This window comes from Ochotona princeps, chromosome 9 (assembly GCF_030435755.1).
Source record: "Ochotona princeps isolate mOchPri1 chromosome 9, mOchPri1.hap1, whole genome shotgun sequence".
In the NCBI taxonomy this organism is placed as follows: domain Eukaryota; kingdom Metazoa; phylum Chordata; class Mammalia; order Lagomorpha; family Ochotonidae; genus Ochotona; species Ochotona princeps.
In genome coordinates, this window is record NC_080840.1 from 29,154,535 (window position 1) to 29,170,312 (window position 15,778).

Sequence of the window (15,778 nt, forward strand, 5' to 3'; positions counted from 1 at the left end):
GGAGAATGGGACAGAAAGGGAGGTAGATTCCTGAATCAAGTATATCCTAACTCTTGAGTTTTTCTTTAACTAACTTTCTTGGGGGTATAGTTTGTATGCAGTAAAAGCACACATTTTGGCAAGCATATATTCACAAGTACATCCCATCAAGATACAGGGCATTCATTATCACAAAAAGTCCTTCGGTTTTTCCTGGTTGGTTGTCCCTGCCTGCTACACCAGGCTGCCACTGTTCTGATTTCTGCTCCTCTGGATTAGTGTTTCCTGTTCTAGAAATTTATAGTAGAATAATACAGGATGAATTATTTTATGTTTGTTCATTTTGTTCTATAGGTTTCTGGAATTCCCTCTTTTTATGTTTTCTTTTCCTTTACAAAGGTATGCAGTTGTTAGGTGAAGCAAGTACGTGTTCATCTTGAAAACATTCTTTTTTCTAAAGTAATTGCACTGTTTTATAGTCACTCTGTCAGTGTTGGAATGTTCCAGTTGAAGGCTGTTTTAAAACTTTGTGAGGGCACTTACAGAAGACCCTTTACTCTGGAGATAAATTATTCCTGGTCATAGATTGAGGGAACACTTTTTGATCTGCCAAGATCACCCAGATCTTCATCCAGTTTAATTGAGGTTTATGACTAAATAAGCAGTACAGTAGTTTTCATTACAGGAAAGCTGATTCTCAGGTTCCATCCCTATTCTGTAACTTCTTTGCAGCTAAAGCAGCATCTCTTCCAACTGAATCTGTGGTATATTGTGGTCAATACTACAAAGAGTGATTAATGGGGTAAATTACACTGTTAATCATCTTTTGATATTTAATAATGGGACTGAAAATGTTATTATATATTATACATAAATATTACTGAATTCTTATTATTTTTAATTTTCATTATTATTATTATTATTTTATGATATAGTTCAATAGGCTCTGGAATTTCCCTCACCCCCCTCTCAGGTCCCTTCCCTCACACGCTGATTTCCCCTATATTATCACAATAGTATAGTTCTTCATCAACTGTCCTACCTATGTCCATCATTGCAGGCATCGGAAATGGCAGAGAGTCTAGCATCCTATTGTCAAGATGTATTTAACAGTTTCATTGGGAGTCCATCTTTAATCTGGAAGTAGAGGTGCATACTACGTTGTATCCTCATATCTGAATATGATAGTCTTCATTACACAATTACTGTACTTCCTGATATATGAAAAGCCACAATACCAAATCAACAACAGGAATAAAAATAGAAATTTACAATGTCACGAAGTTAAGTAACATGCTACCGAATGAGTCATGTCTCTGAACAATTGAAAAAGAAAATGAAAAACCTTTTTGAAGAAAATGATGCTACTGTATGACTTATGAGTCAGTGAAGAATTTAATGAGGGAAAAAAAACATTTTGAAGAAATGAAACTAAAAACAAAACATCAAAAGCCATATAATATAGTTTCCACTGGTCTTTGTTGGTAAGATGTGTCTCCTGTAGGTAACAGATTGTTTGTTTGTTTGTTTATATATTTATCCAGTCTACTAATCTGTGACATTTGATTGATGAATTTAAACCATTAACATTCAGGGTTAATATGGATAGTTGCGATTTGGTCCTGTCATTTTAGCAATGGGTTGTTCATTGTTTGATTTAGTCTTCTGTTATTTTACTGGGATGTTCTTTCCATTTACCTTTGGTTTTGGTGGGTGCTATTCCTTTTCTCAGTCAAAAGAACATCTTTAAGTATCATTTATAGCACAGGTCTGAAAGAGGAATGTTCTTTGAGCTTTTCTTTACTGTGGAAGAATTTTATTTCATTTTTAAAGACAAAGGAAAACTTTGCTGGGTATGTTATTCTGGGCCAGCAATTTTTTACTTTTAGAATTTGAAATATGTTGCTCCATTCTCTTTTGGCCTGCAGGGTATCCTGTGAGAGGTTAGCTGTGAGTCTGATTGGGTTCCTCTATTTGTAGATTGATTTTTTTTCTCATGTACATTTAAAGATCTTTTCCTTTTGTTCAACGGAAGAGAGCTTGATTATCATGTGTTGTGGTGAAGACTGCTTTTGGTCAACCCTGTTGGGAGTTCTATGCCCCTCCTGTATTCTGTTTCCTAGTTCTTTCTCCAGATTAGGAAAGTTTTGCTTCATTACTGCATTAAATACATTTTTAAACCCAGCTTCTATTACTGCACCTTCTGGAACTCCCATAACTCTTATATTTGGCCTTTTAATAGAGTCCCTTAATTCTTTGAATACTTTTCTTAAGTTCCTCTTCTAGCTTTTTTATTGTTTCACCACTGTGGCAAGAAATATCTTCCAAATCTGAGATTCTTTCTTCCCTCTTTTGTGCTATTATTGAAACTTTCCACTGAATTTTTAATTTGCCCCATTGTATCCTTCATTTCGAATAATTCTGGTTGATTTTGTTTCAGTGTTGCTGTATCCAGTGTGACCTATTGCTTAAATTCCTGCAAGTGCTTCTCGTTGTTGATAAGAAGCTTCATAACATGTTTTGTAGGCTTTTTATCCCCTGTTTCCTCAATGTCTTCCTCAGTTAACCATGAGGTTGGCAAAGGCTTTTGCTCCTTTGTAGAGGAGTCTTCAATAATGTGCTTGTGCCTCTGTTTCTTTTACTTTTGGTCATTGTACATTTAATTAGTAGAGTCTTCTCCTTAAGGCTGATTTCTAAGCTGTGTCACTCACAGGTCTACAGTTCAATTTTACTGATTGTGTTTGGAACCTGGTTCCTTTTTGCAATCACTTGTGCCACTGCCGCCAGCAAGTTTCAGGTTTGGATTATTGTGTTAGGCTTCCATAACAGTCTACAAAGCCACAGCCCCATACGCACCACTCTCTACCTCCTATGGTCCCATGCTGTGGCTGCACTGTTGCCTATATATTTCTCCCACTTCTGGTTTGAGCAGTTCCGGGGATTAGGGAGTCACCAGGTGTCCTAAATAACTAGGTCGGTGGTGTTGATCTTGCTGGAACCTGCTAGCCGTAGGTCTGAGGGCCACCCAGACTTTTTTTGACCTGTAGGGTACCAAAGTTGATATTATTTTCCCTGTGGCAGCAGTGCAATGCACTGAGCTGGAAGTGAGTTTGCTCCCAGCTTAGTGCATGCGCATTTCATTATTGTCCCTCCGGTACCACAGCCTCTGCCACCCTGTACAGAATGGCACCTGATGTGCCACTGGTGGAGTTCTGGAAATGGTAGCTGTTAGGTCTTGGGGCCGCCCGAACCTATTTTGGGTGAAACCTGTAGAATGTCACATTGTGCAATGCACTGAGCCAGAAATGAATTCGCTCCTGGTTTATGTATAATCCCATCCCACATCCTTTGCCTCCCTATACAATTTGTCCCCCAGTATGGCTTTGGTGGGAGTCTGGACTGTGAAATCCACCTTGTTCCTGCACCATCTGTTTGGGGTCTGCTGCTTTATCTCTGCTCTTGGTCAAATCAAGTAAATCAGCAGGATGGGTAGTTCTTTGTCTGCTTTCACCCCCTGAGCTACAAGTGAACTCCCCTTCCCACCTGGCTGTCTGTGGAGCTCCAGCCACAGGTGGAGCTCAGATCATGGCTCGCTGACTGCCAGTGGGGTATCTGGTCACTACACACACCATTGTCTCCGCTACTTTCCTGCGTCCATCAGTCTGCCGTAAGTCTGTCGTCTCCTGTTTCCTGGAATATGCCCTCTCTGCTTCACCCTAGCTAATGATTCTGCATCTGTTTAAATGTACCCTTACCCTATTCCCCCGTCATGATTCTCATAAGTTTCTTGACTTAGGTGAAGTTTTTTCTTTTTCTTTTTTTTTTTAACCTTTTTTTAGGAGTTAAGTAATCATTTGTTCATTAACATCATCTACTAATATATAGTTGTACAGGTACTCTTTCATCATGTATGTTTTTCCCGTATTTGCTACCCCTAGATGGTGGTTTTCTGTGCAAATATCCAAAATAGCTGCATTTGAACACTAGTTACACTAAGGAGAGTATAAAAAAAATGATGCCTGGTCAGCACCACTATTAACAGAGCAGCACTGTTGTCCCACTCACGTTTGGTTCCAATCCCATGGGTTTTACTCATAATTTGTATGCTACCCTCAGACCTATAATTTATGTAAAAGACAAATATATGGGGACTTGAAAAGGATTTCTGGAAGATGGAATTAAAATATTAAGTTTTGTTTTGCTGCAGAAATATTAGAAAGTATATTTAGAAAAGATCTAATGAAGTTCATGGAAAATTTCTATTGTGAAGAAAGTATGTGTTTTTCAAACATCTTTTGCAAGCAGCTAAACTTTTGATTCCATTTTCATGAGCCCTTTAAAGTATCTTTTACATACACTTTACATGCTCATAAATATGCAAGTCACAAATTGTACATACACAATTATAAAGTATAAGTTAGATCACATTCTAATATAATTCAGAGCCATTTTCATGTAATATGTATATCCATCCAAGATGCTAAATATAAAAAATAAAACTCATTGTATATTGATCTTTTAAAAAAGAGATAATTTGACAGAGTTACATAGAAGCAGGGAGAGACAGAGAAAGAGAAAGAGAGGTCTTCAGTCTACTGGTTCACTCTGTATGGCTACAGTGGCTGGGGCTGGACCAGCCCAAGACCAGGAGCCAGGAATTCCTGGTTCTCACACAGGTAACAGTGACCCAAACACTGCTTTTCCCAAGCTGTTGGTTTTGAGCTGAATTGTAAGTGGAGAAGCTGAGACATGATCTGACAACCAAATGGAATGCTGGTTTTGTAGGCAGCAGTTTTCAATACTAGTCCTGAAGTAGAATATTTAATCAAAAACTGAGTGTTTCTCAAACTTGGTGTACATGGAGGTCATTGAGTATGAGAGGGTCTTGTGAAAATGCAGATCCCCGGGCCTGGTGCAGTAGCCTAGTGACTAAAGTCTTTGCCGTGCATGCGCAGGGATCCCATATAGGCATCAGTTTGTATCCTGACAGCTCCACTTGCCTTGCACCCCCTGCTTGTGGCCTGGGAAAGCAGTCAAGGATGGCCCAATGCCTTGGGAGCCTGCACCCACTTGGGAGACCTGAAAGACGCTCTTGGCTTCTGGCTTCAGAGCAGCTCAGCTCTTGCCTCGGTCTGGCCATTTTAACCTCTTGGGAGTGAACCTTCAGATGGAAGATCTTTCTGTATCTCCTCACTGTAAATCTGCCTTTCCTGTAAAAATACATAAATCTTTAAAATAAAATAAAATGCAAATTCCCATTCAGTAATCAGCAGTGTGACACTAAGTCTCTGCATTTCTCATAAGCTCTCAGGGATGCTGTTCCTGCTGACTTACTCATGAGTATCATGGATTAAGCCACTTATACTGACCTTTGGCAAATCTTGTTAGATGTTTTGTTGAATCTGTTTCTTTGTTTCTGCTTCCTATTTGGTAAGTCGTAATATGATAATGAAATGTATAACATCTCTCTAGTTGTTCAAGTAAATAACATTTAACATTACTGTGAAAAAGAAATTATGCCATATCCGATATTAATACACAATGTTTAATCTATAAGAGCTGGTTTATTTTTATACCTGTTATGTCATACACACCTGTTTCACTATTCCTGCTGTGTCATTCTTGAAGGAACCTAACATTTGATATTGAATGATACAATTATAGTGGAACTAAAAATGTTCTGTGATTATTGTTTAGTAATAATATATCTTGTACCATTGTAAAAATCATTATTTCTTCAGTGCTGTGTATCAGACGGAGCTGGATTCATTTGAACTGTCCTGACATCCTTCATTTATTCACCTTTCAGCTCTTGGCGTACTGGCTCTGCTCCTGGAATGGTGCATCCATGGTGAACCAGCAAGCACAGATGTTGTTCTCCCACGTAGTGCAGTGATCCAGCAGTCATACAAGTGTCACAGTTGTCAAAGAAAAGTTAATTAAAATATTTGCTGTTTTTCTTTCTCAACCATAAAAAAGAATTCTGCTTTTGCCTTTTAAGCTTCTTCCAGCCAGCTTCATACCTCGTCTCATCCCACTCCAAGGAGAATTTTACATCTGCTGGGGTCCTGAGCAGTTAGTGGTAGCTGCAGCTAATGGGTTGAGCTATATCAGACTTTAGAAGTAATGGCAAACAGTTTGCGCAAGAAAGAACAAGTGCAGAGAAATCAATCATAACAAAATTTAAAAATTTAGTTTTAAAAATTCAGTACCCAGATGGTTACTTCGCATTAATTTGAAAGGAGTATCTTCAGTTCTTTAAATATGAGTCTTTGAAAATCCTGGTTTTATTTTACTAGGTGATGTTTGTTGTAAGTTACTGGAATATATTTGGGTCCCTAACTCTGTGGAATGGGATATAGAAATTAGAAAGTAATTCTGTTTCTGCTTTTAAGATTATTAGCTGTTGGCAAGAAAAAGTTGGAATATTTAGAGTCATTTTTTTAAAAAGTACGAAGATGTGTGACCCTGCTGTTTAAAAAAAAAAAAAACAGTGATTATCTCTATTCTAGTTATTCCTGCGTTCCCTCTTGATTATTAATTGGTAGAAATTCTTTCTGATGTTAATCAGATCTATATGTTTAACCTTCATGTATTATACTACAGTGTTATTTCTAAAGTGTTTCATTTTCTCTGCTATTAGGTTTTGAGCTTAGTATTGTATTAAGATTTTTATAAGAAACCTAATTTAATTTCTAAATATTAGAAATAGTTCTATATAGTTATTTTTCTTTTAAAAGGAGAATCTAAAAAGTTTTGTAAATTTTATCTTGGAAATTATTTTATTCATTATGTTTAATTTTAGGAAGTGGTGCTGTTGCAGAACATTCTGAAAATGTGCGTATTTCAGGAGTGTCAACTGGTAAGTCATTTTTCGTAATGTTTAAATTTCATGCATGACTTATATGGTAAATATTGAAAGCCACCTGGTATCTTGTGGAGTGATATTTGGCCTTAAAAATTATTACTGCTTTCTGCAGCATGTAATAAGGAATGAAGTAACTGGAACATGGAGAAATCCTTATAAGATTAACTTGATACTTACATGCCCATGGATTGATTTTACTTTTCCAAGCAGACTGCGTAATTATTTTTTTTCATACAAATATTGAACCAAGAAAGGAGTTAGCTGAAGCTGAATTAGTATTTTTCCCCATACAAAGTTAGGTGAAATGAAATTCATTAAATTTTATCAATTTTTTGAATGTTATACCTAAGATTTAGAGTCTTGAAAATAAAGCATTTAACTCGATTTTTAGATTATTGTTATCCACAAGTGTATTATACTTGAATGTACAATTAATATGCTGTTAAAGACAATCCAGCGACATACTTGTGTCCATGAAATTCAGAAATTTGTTGAGGCAAATGCATTTTTCCACCTGTTTGGGCTTTTGCAGCTAAGTAATTTCTTAAAGGCCCATAGCTATAAAATGTTTATACTTAGTTGGCTTCTGCAGTTTTGTATTACAGTTCCTGAGATAGGGTTTCTTACTTTTCACTAAACATTCCCTATATTCTTGATAGATTTTTGTGGTTAAAAATAATTTCAGTTAATATATTTATCAGTCATTAATTTGTGTTATCTTGAAATTCATTAGTTTTCTCTCGTGAAGCAAAAGTGAAGTTGGCTCTTTAGTGCTTGCCCTTGTTCTTAAATGATAGACTGAAAAAGTACTCTAGAAATTAGTGTTCACTCATCAAGTACATCTCCAGGCTGATTTCCTTAAAATAAAAAGTGTTGCCTCTGCAGGCCGTGTGCATTCTTTCCATGATTTGTTTCACTTGTTGTATATGCTTTCAAGTATTATATAATTATATACATCAAAAAATTATGATTATTTCTGTAAGTTGTAACTGCAAAAGCATCCAAAGTTATAAAACTAAATGATTATTGTATGGTTCTTATTAGCTTTTAAAAATTATTGCAGACTGTGTTAGCTTAGGCCAGATAACCTAAAATCTTAGTTTTCTCCTGGTTCTGGAGGCCTGAAGTCCAAGACCAAAGTATGAGCAAGATTGTTGGGTTTGTTGTGCGTCTTCCTAGCTATAGATGTACAGTTCTTACTGTGTTCTCACATTGTCTTCTGTCAGTGCTTAAAGTGAGAGAAGAGGTCTCTGGTATCTTCTGATTCTTCTTTGAAAAAATTATTATTTATTTGTTTGAGAGAGAGAGCACATACAGGATCCCATCTTGCTTCACTCCCCAAATGGCTACAATAGCTAGGCCTGGACTAGACCACAGCTAAGAACCAGGAACTCAACTAGGTCCCCTTCATGGGTGGTAGAAATCCAAAGGCTTGGAGCTAGTGCAATGACTTAGTTGGCAGATCCTCCACCTGCAAGTGCTGGCATTGCATATGGGTGCCAGTTTGTATCCTGGATAAACCACTTCCCATCCAGCTCCTTGCTTGTGGCCTGGGAAAGCAGTGGAAGATGACCCAAATTCTTGGGTTCCTATATGACATGGGAAACATAGAAGAAACTCCTACCTTCTGGCTTTGGATCGGCTCAGCTCTGATCATTTTGGCCATCTGGGGAGTCAGCCAGCAGATGGAAGATCTTTCTGTCTCTCCTTCTGTCTATAAATCTGCTTTTCCAATAAAAATAAATAAATGTATAACCTGCTTCTCAGGTTATACATTAGCAGGAAGCTGGATGTGGGAGTAGAGCAGGATTTGAACCCAGGTATTTAGACATGGTGTATGGACATCCCGGTTAGTGTCTCAATTGCAAAGCTGACATGCCACCCCTTTTCCTTATTTAAGGACACTAGTCCTCTTACTAGAGGGATCCCCACCCCTTCCATTCTTATTTAATCTAGTTTCTTCTCTCTGCAAATATACTCACATTGGGGCTAAGATCTTCATATGAGTTTTGAGACCATAACAAGGATTGTAAAAAATTTTTATTCACATAGACTATAGCTACCAATATTTAGTTTATTAAAAATTGAAACTGAAAGTTCATTTGAAACGTGTTAATTTGGAGAGCAGACATTTGGTCCATTGGTTAATATTTCACTTGAATTGCTCACTCCGTTACTAGTTGCAGTGCCTGGTTCAAGTTCCAGCTCTTCTGCTGCTGCTTCCAGCTTTCCAAAATGTAAACCCTCTGGGGCAGCAGGTCATACTTGGGTCTCTTTAGCTTGTGTCGGAGATCCAGATTGAGTTCCAGCATCTTGGCTTTGGCCTGGCTGTTACAGGATTTCAGAGAGTGAACTAGCAATGGAAAATCTCTTGTCTCACTCTCTCTCCCTGACTTTCATATAAAAATGAAATCCCCCAATTAATCATGTTGATCAAATTAAAAATGACGTTGAATGAAGCCGGTGCTGTGGTGCAATAGGAAAGCCACCTCCTACTGTATTGGTGTACCATATAGGTAAGCTATTTGAAGTCTGAGTTGCTTCACTTCCTGTCTAGCTCTCTGCCAATATGCCTGGGAAAGTAGCAAATGATGGCGCAAGTGCTTGGGCCCTTGCACCCACGTGGGAGAACCAGAAGAAGCTCCTGGCCCTGACTATCCCAGCTCTGGCCATTATAGCCCTCTGGGGAGTGTCCCAGAGGATGGAAGATCTCTCTCTTCTCCCTCTGTAGCTCTACCTTTCATAAACAAACAAACAAATCCTTTTTATAAAAGTAGCAAACCTGTTGCATGTTTACAATGACACTTTTACAAAATGAAAACCACTAATAACATCTCTATAATTTTTAAAGCCTTTTAAATTTTTAAAAAATCTTTTTAATGTTGTTTACGTAGTTGAGAGGCATGCATGCCTATGTGGGCTTCCAATTAGGTGGGGAGGGTCAGGTAAGGAGGAAGGCGGGTGGGACATGTTTCAGTTATTTTCTCATGTGTCTGCAGTGGCAGAGGGGAGGAAAGGGAGATGGCTACTCCTTGCTGTCGGACTATGTCAGCCTCAGGGGATGGGGATGGTCATTTGATGCTGCCTTAGAGACCCTGATGTGGGGAAGTGTTTCCGGGAAGTTACTTGAGTGGTGTTGATGGTATTGAGAAGTTGTCAATTTTATAATTCTAGGGTTAAGATAATCTTTGCAAGGTATATTGGTTGACAAAGTCACCTTAATGCATCCACACATCCAGACCCCTTGCTGCAAAGCTAGGCCAAGAGAATTGTCCGACCTGTTCTACTTTCCATTCTCTGACAAAGCACTTGAAATCCCCTGTTGGCCTAAATGGGCTGGCCGTCATGTTTCCCATGTGTGTTTGGGCATGCTGTCCACTACAGCTGAGGCCCAATTCTGATACATACACTCCAAGGTCAGAGCATGTATAATGTGTTTTTCCCTGTGGTCAGGATCTGAGTCCAGTGCTGTAGCTGGGGAGTCCCCAGAGAAACCTCAAGTAACCTCAGACTTGACTCTTCTGTGTGCTAGCCAGTGCAGTGCAGGTTCAGGTTTATTCTTTCCCCTGCACCAGCCAACACACATCGGCGGATGCTGCTGCGTGGTCAGTTCTGCCTTAGCCTCATATCTCACAGAAACCGATGGGTGCTGCAGCCTAACCAAGCCAGCCCACCACAGATCCAGATCTTAGGCATATCAGTAGGTACTGTGGCCTGGTTGGGGATAACCCCAACCACCCCCGTAGGCTTGGCTCAACCCTGATTTTTTGCACATGCCAGCCTCTGTTGTGGCCTAGTCCAGCCAAACCCACAACTTACCTGGTTCTTATGCACACCTATGGGTGCTGCAGCTTAGCTCAGCATGCCCACCCCCAAACCTGGCCCTCACATACACTGACAAGTGTTACTACCTTGTTCAGCATTATAAGCAATTGCTTCACTGCTGTACCACAGTGCTGGCGCCAAGAGGTAATTTCTTAGAGGGTGATTGCATTGTGGAATTTACCATATCAGTGAGCATTTTATATTCTGTGACATTGAGATCTAATTAGCCTTTCTTGTCCTTTAAATAGATTTTCTTTCCATGTATGGATTTACGATAGCACTATGGGACGGTTATATGTAAATAGTATAGGTTGAGTATATCTTCTTCTAAATACTTAAAACATTTTTTTTTCCAGTTTTGGAATATCTCCTTAGACTTCACCAGTTGAGCATTGCTAATCTAAAAATGCTAAATGCAGTTCAGATCATTTGAATTTTTTTAAAGATTTATGTTTATTGCAAAGTCAGATATACAGAGAGGAGAAGAGACAGAGAGGAGGATTTTCTGTCTTACTCTCCAAGTGACCACATCGGCTGGAGCTGCACCGATCTGAAGCCAGGAGCCAGGAACTACTTCCAGGCCTCCCATGTGGGTGCAGAATCCCAAGGGTTTGGGCCTTCCTTCACTGCTTTCCCAGGTCACAAGCAGGGAGCTGGATGGGAAGTAGGGCTGCCAGGATTAGAACCAGTGCCCATATGGGATGCTGGCATGTTCAAGGTGAGGACATTAGCTGCTAGGCCACGCCGCCAGGCCCTTGAATTTTTTATGTCTGGTCTAGGAATTCTCAAATTGTAAAAGCTTTCTGATGCCCTTGCCGCCTCAGTAGAAATTAAGGCCTCCTTAATTCTTCTGTAAATGGAGAAATAGTTTCTGAAAGATACTTTAAGTATGGGAATTAGCTTTCTGTTGAGATCAGCAAGCAGCAGATGTGGAGAGGTACCTCAGTGTCCTGTGCTGCTGTTTCCACTCAGCATCGGCTCGCTTTACCTCTGCTTGCCGCACCATCAGACAGTGCTGAGGTTTCTTGTCCAGTTGTTTGTGCTTTGGAAAATCACAGTTTAGAAAGAATTTTAACTGACTTGCACGCAGTGTTGGTAGAGAAATTTGTTGTCCCAGTCAGGACACTTTGCAAATGAAAGAGTGCACTATTTTTAAATTGTGCTGCCAATACTGAAAACCAGGACTGTCCTGCACAAATCAGAATGTATCGTATCATTCTATCTGTAATAAGTTCAGTTCATTTTGCATGTGTGGAAACATGTGATGGAGCTTTGTGCCAGGAAAGTAGGAGAGAACAAGGAGTAAAATATTCTTGTCTCAGGAACTTATCTTTTAACAGAGAAGGCAAATATGTACAAAATGCACCTATGGTGTCATCTTAATGTAGTAAATCCCAAGGCAAATAGGGAGAATGTTAAGCTAGATAATTAATGCGTAAAGAGTCTAGTTATAACGTCTTGTGAATGCTAAATGAGTAATAACTTCTGATTTTTAAAAATTAAACTATTACTAAGTACTTTGTTTACTGGTGAGTTTTGAAAGAATCACTTATTTCTAGTTATATTTTTGGCTTTGTGTTTGAAATAGTTTGTTTCTCTTTCTACTGTTTTATTCATTTTCATCTTTCTCATATGCTTGCTGAGATAGAAATCTGCCCGTTTTCTGGTTCTTAGCCTGCGTTACCAGCAAGTATATTATATAACAGAAAAGAAAAATTGTAGAGTCTATTTTTTCTTTAGTTTAGAACTTTTCATGATTTCAAATTTTAAGTGCTCCTTTATATTATTAACAGGAGAAAAAAACAATTGACATTTTTGTACATCTACAAATATCTGAAAATAAATTATATCACAGAAACTGTCAGGTAACTTATTTGTGTCTGTGAGAGTAGGGAGGTTATTTTAATGTTGTCTTTTAAAAAAATATTTATTTGCTATATCTGAAAGGCAGACTTGTGAAGGAACGAGAGAGAGAGAGAGAGAGAGAGAGAGAGATCATCCACTAACTTGTTCACTTCCCAAATGGCATTAATCGCTTTAGCTGAGCTGGATCAGAAGTGGAGCAGTCAGGATCTGAACCATTGGTAGTACAGGATATTGCCATCACAGGTGGACGTTTAGTCTGCCCCGGCAAGGCACTCACCCCTAATGCTGATTTTGAAAATAGGTCAAATTATATGCCTCTTTTTCTAAAGGTCTAAATTTTTTAGTAGCAAAATTACTGCTCATTTGCCACATGAAATGAAACATCTTTTATTATAAATTTTTGTATACATAATGTGTTTGTTTTTTTAAAGATTTACTTATTCTTTTTTTTTATTTGAAAGGCAGATTTTTACAGAGAAGGAGAGACAGAGAAGATCCATCAGCAGCTTCACTCCTCAGATGGCTGTAGCAACCAGAGCTGAGCTGATCCAAAGCTGGGAACCAGGGGCTTCTTCCTGCTCTCCTGAGTGGGTGCAGGGTCCCAAGGACTTGGGCTATCCTGTGCTGCCTTCCAAGGCCACAAGCAGAGAGCGGATTATAAATAAAGCATCCAGGATATGAACCGGAGCCCCCATGGGATATCAGAGAGCCCATATGGGGTGCTGGCGCCACAGGGTGGAGGATTCACCTGCTGGCTACTGCAGGGACCTCAAATGTATTTGATTTTTTTAAATGTAACTACTTTAAACTGAATTTTCCATGATATGGACTCAAATCAGGATAATTCTAGAAATTTTTTTTTAATTTTAATATTTATTTACTTAAAAGGCTGAGTTACAGAGACAGACAAAGATATCTTCCACCTGTTGGTTTATTTCTCAAATGATCGCCATAGGTGGAGCTGGACTTTGACAGAAGCCAGGAACCTTCACCACCACCCCCATGTGGATGGCAGGGGCCCAAGCGCTTTCATCATCTAATGCTGTTTTCCTAGGCACATTAGCAAGGAGCTGGCTTGGAAGTAGGACTGCTGAGACTCAGACTGGTGCCCATAGGGGATTCCAACATTGCAAGCAGCACTTTAAGCCATTGTGCCACAACATTGGTCCCAATTCTAGAAATAATTTTATTCTGCTCTCCTTACTTTTGATTATTTCCGAGTCAGCTTTTTAACTTGTTTTCACAAATTTTATTGAGTCTTTATGTGTTTAGACATCTTGAAACACAGAAAAAATTTAAAAGTTAAGGAAAATCATTTAACCTCACCCATTGTTTAATTTTTCTGTGCATATCTTAAGTTGTAAATGAGTTTGAATTGTAACTGATCTTACCTTCTGCCCTTTCTAGTATTTTAAAAATATTTTTTGTTTCTTTATTTTTTTTAATTTTTTTTTTAAAGACTTATTCATTTTATTACAGCCAGATATACACAGAGGGGAGAGACAGAGAGGAAGATCTTCCGTCCAATGTTTCACTCCCCAAGTGAGCCACAAGGGGCCGGTGCGCCGATCCAATGCCAGGAACCTGGAACCTCTTCCGGGTTTCCCACGCGGGTGCAGTGTCCCAATGCAGTGGGCCGTCCTCAACTGCTTTCCCAGGCCACAAGCAGGGAGCTGGATGGGAAGTGGAGCTGCCGGGATTAGAACCGGCGCCCATATGGGATCCCGGGGCTTTCAAGGCGAGGACTTTAACCGCTAGGCCACGCCGCTGGGCCCTTTTGTTTCTTTATACTGTTTATATCCTTATTTTAATACCTCTCAACATGCCATCAGGTAACTGCAGTATGATGTTCTGAAACATAGCTATGGCTGTTTCCAAGTCTTGGTTGTTTCCTATTCTTGGTCATGTTGCAAGATATATATATATATGCCTTTTTGTTTCTAAGGATATTTCCTGAATATACATTTCTAGAAGTACAATTAGTATGTTAAATTTCATAAGTAGGGGCTGGTGCTGTGATGTAGTGCATTAAGCTACCACCTACAGTGCTGGTGTCTCGAAAGGGTAGCAGTTGAAATCCTGGCTGCTTCACTTCCAAACCAGCTCCATGCTAATGCTCTGAAGACGGCCTAACTGCTTAGTCCCCTGCACCCACATAGGAGACTTGGAAGAAGTTCCTGGGTTCTCACTTCAGCCAGGCCCAGCCCCAGCCTTTACAGCCATGTGGGGCGTGGGCCACTGGATAGAAGACCCCTCCCTCCTTCTCTCTGTCAGTCTGTAATTGCCTTTCAAATAAATAAAGCAAATATTTTTTAAACAATCATAAATAATTTGAGATTGCTTTCAGAAAGGTTTGTGTACGTTTTAATAGTTATCTTCCATGCATAGAAGCATTTATATTGGATTTCATCATGTTTTTCTGCTTTAAATTTGTTCTTTGTTTCTTTTCGAGTCATGCCCTTTTATTTTTCTGAAATTGTTTATGGACAAGTAAATTTCTCTTTGAATCATGGCCGTAAGTTTTGACTTTGTAGTGACAAGGAAATGAAATTAATTTCGAATTAGACAAAAGCTAGCACAAAATTCAGAAAAGATTTCTGGATGCTGCTGTAGATGCTGGGACTTGTACTTTGTCGAAAGTTGGTTTTTATTGTTACGTATGAAGATTAACATGTTAGTCCCAGTTTACTGTTAACCAATGATAGAGCTTCTAAGTGCTCCTACCTTTTTATAATGTTAGTTGAAAGCTCTAGTTGAAGTTACCTTGACCCATGATATCACAACATTTGACCCTAAAGCTTTTTTCAGGCAAGGCAAAACTGACATTTCTGAGAGCTGAGAGAATATTCCTTTTTTAATCCTGCTCATATTAAGTGAATTATCAATGTCTTTCTATGATAGAAACTTCAAGTAATTTTTAATGTTCTTTATTTTATCAGACATTTATACTGTCAAAATTCTAACCCTTTCTTGGTTTTGTATATTTGCTTTTTATAGTTCTTATTTTAGTACTCAAAACCGATTTAATTTATTTATGGCGTTTTTAATTGGGCATATGTTATTTTCTAAATTTGTTTACACATCTGTTAGTAACATTTTGCACTAGTGTAGAGTGCTGTATTAACCAGAACTCTTGCTTAAATATTGATTATGGTGTTCTGAAGTTTTCTCTAGGAAACTTCTGTTCTGATAAAACTTGTAATTACCCTAGAGTTTTTAAGATTGGCTAAAATAAAAATA

The 15,778-nt window shown here is 38.7% G+C and overlaps 1 protein-coding gene across 1 annotated transcript in view; it reads left to right on the forward strand.

Annotated features, from left to right (window-relative positions):
- Window positions 1-15,778, forward strand: part of LRP12 (LDL receptor related protein 12) — a 69,659-nt gene that overhangs the window by 25,081 nt on the left and 28,800 nt on the right. The window contains exon 2 of the mRNA XM_004580670.3: window positions 6,785-6,841. Coding sequence (XP_004580727.2) covers window positions 6,785-6,841 — 57 coding nt within the window. The remainder of the gene's footprint in view (window positions 1-6,784; window positions 6,842-15,778) is intronic.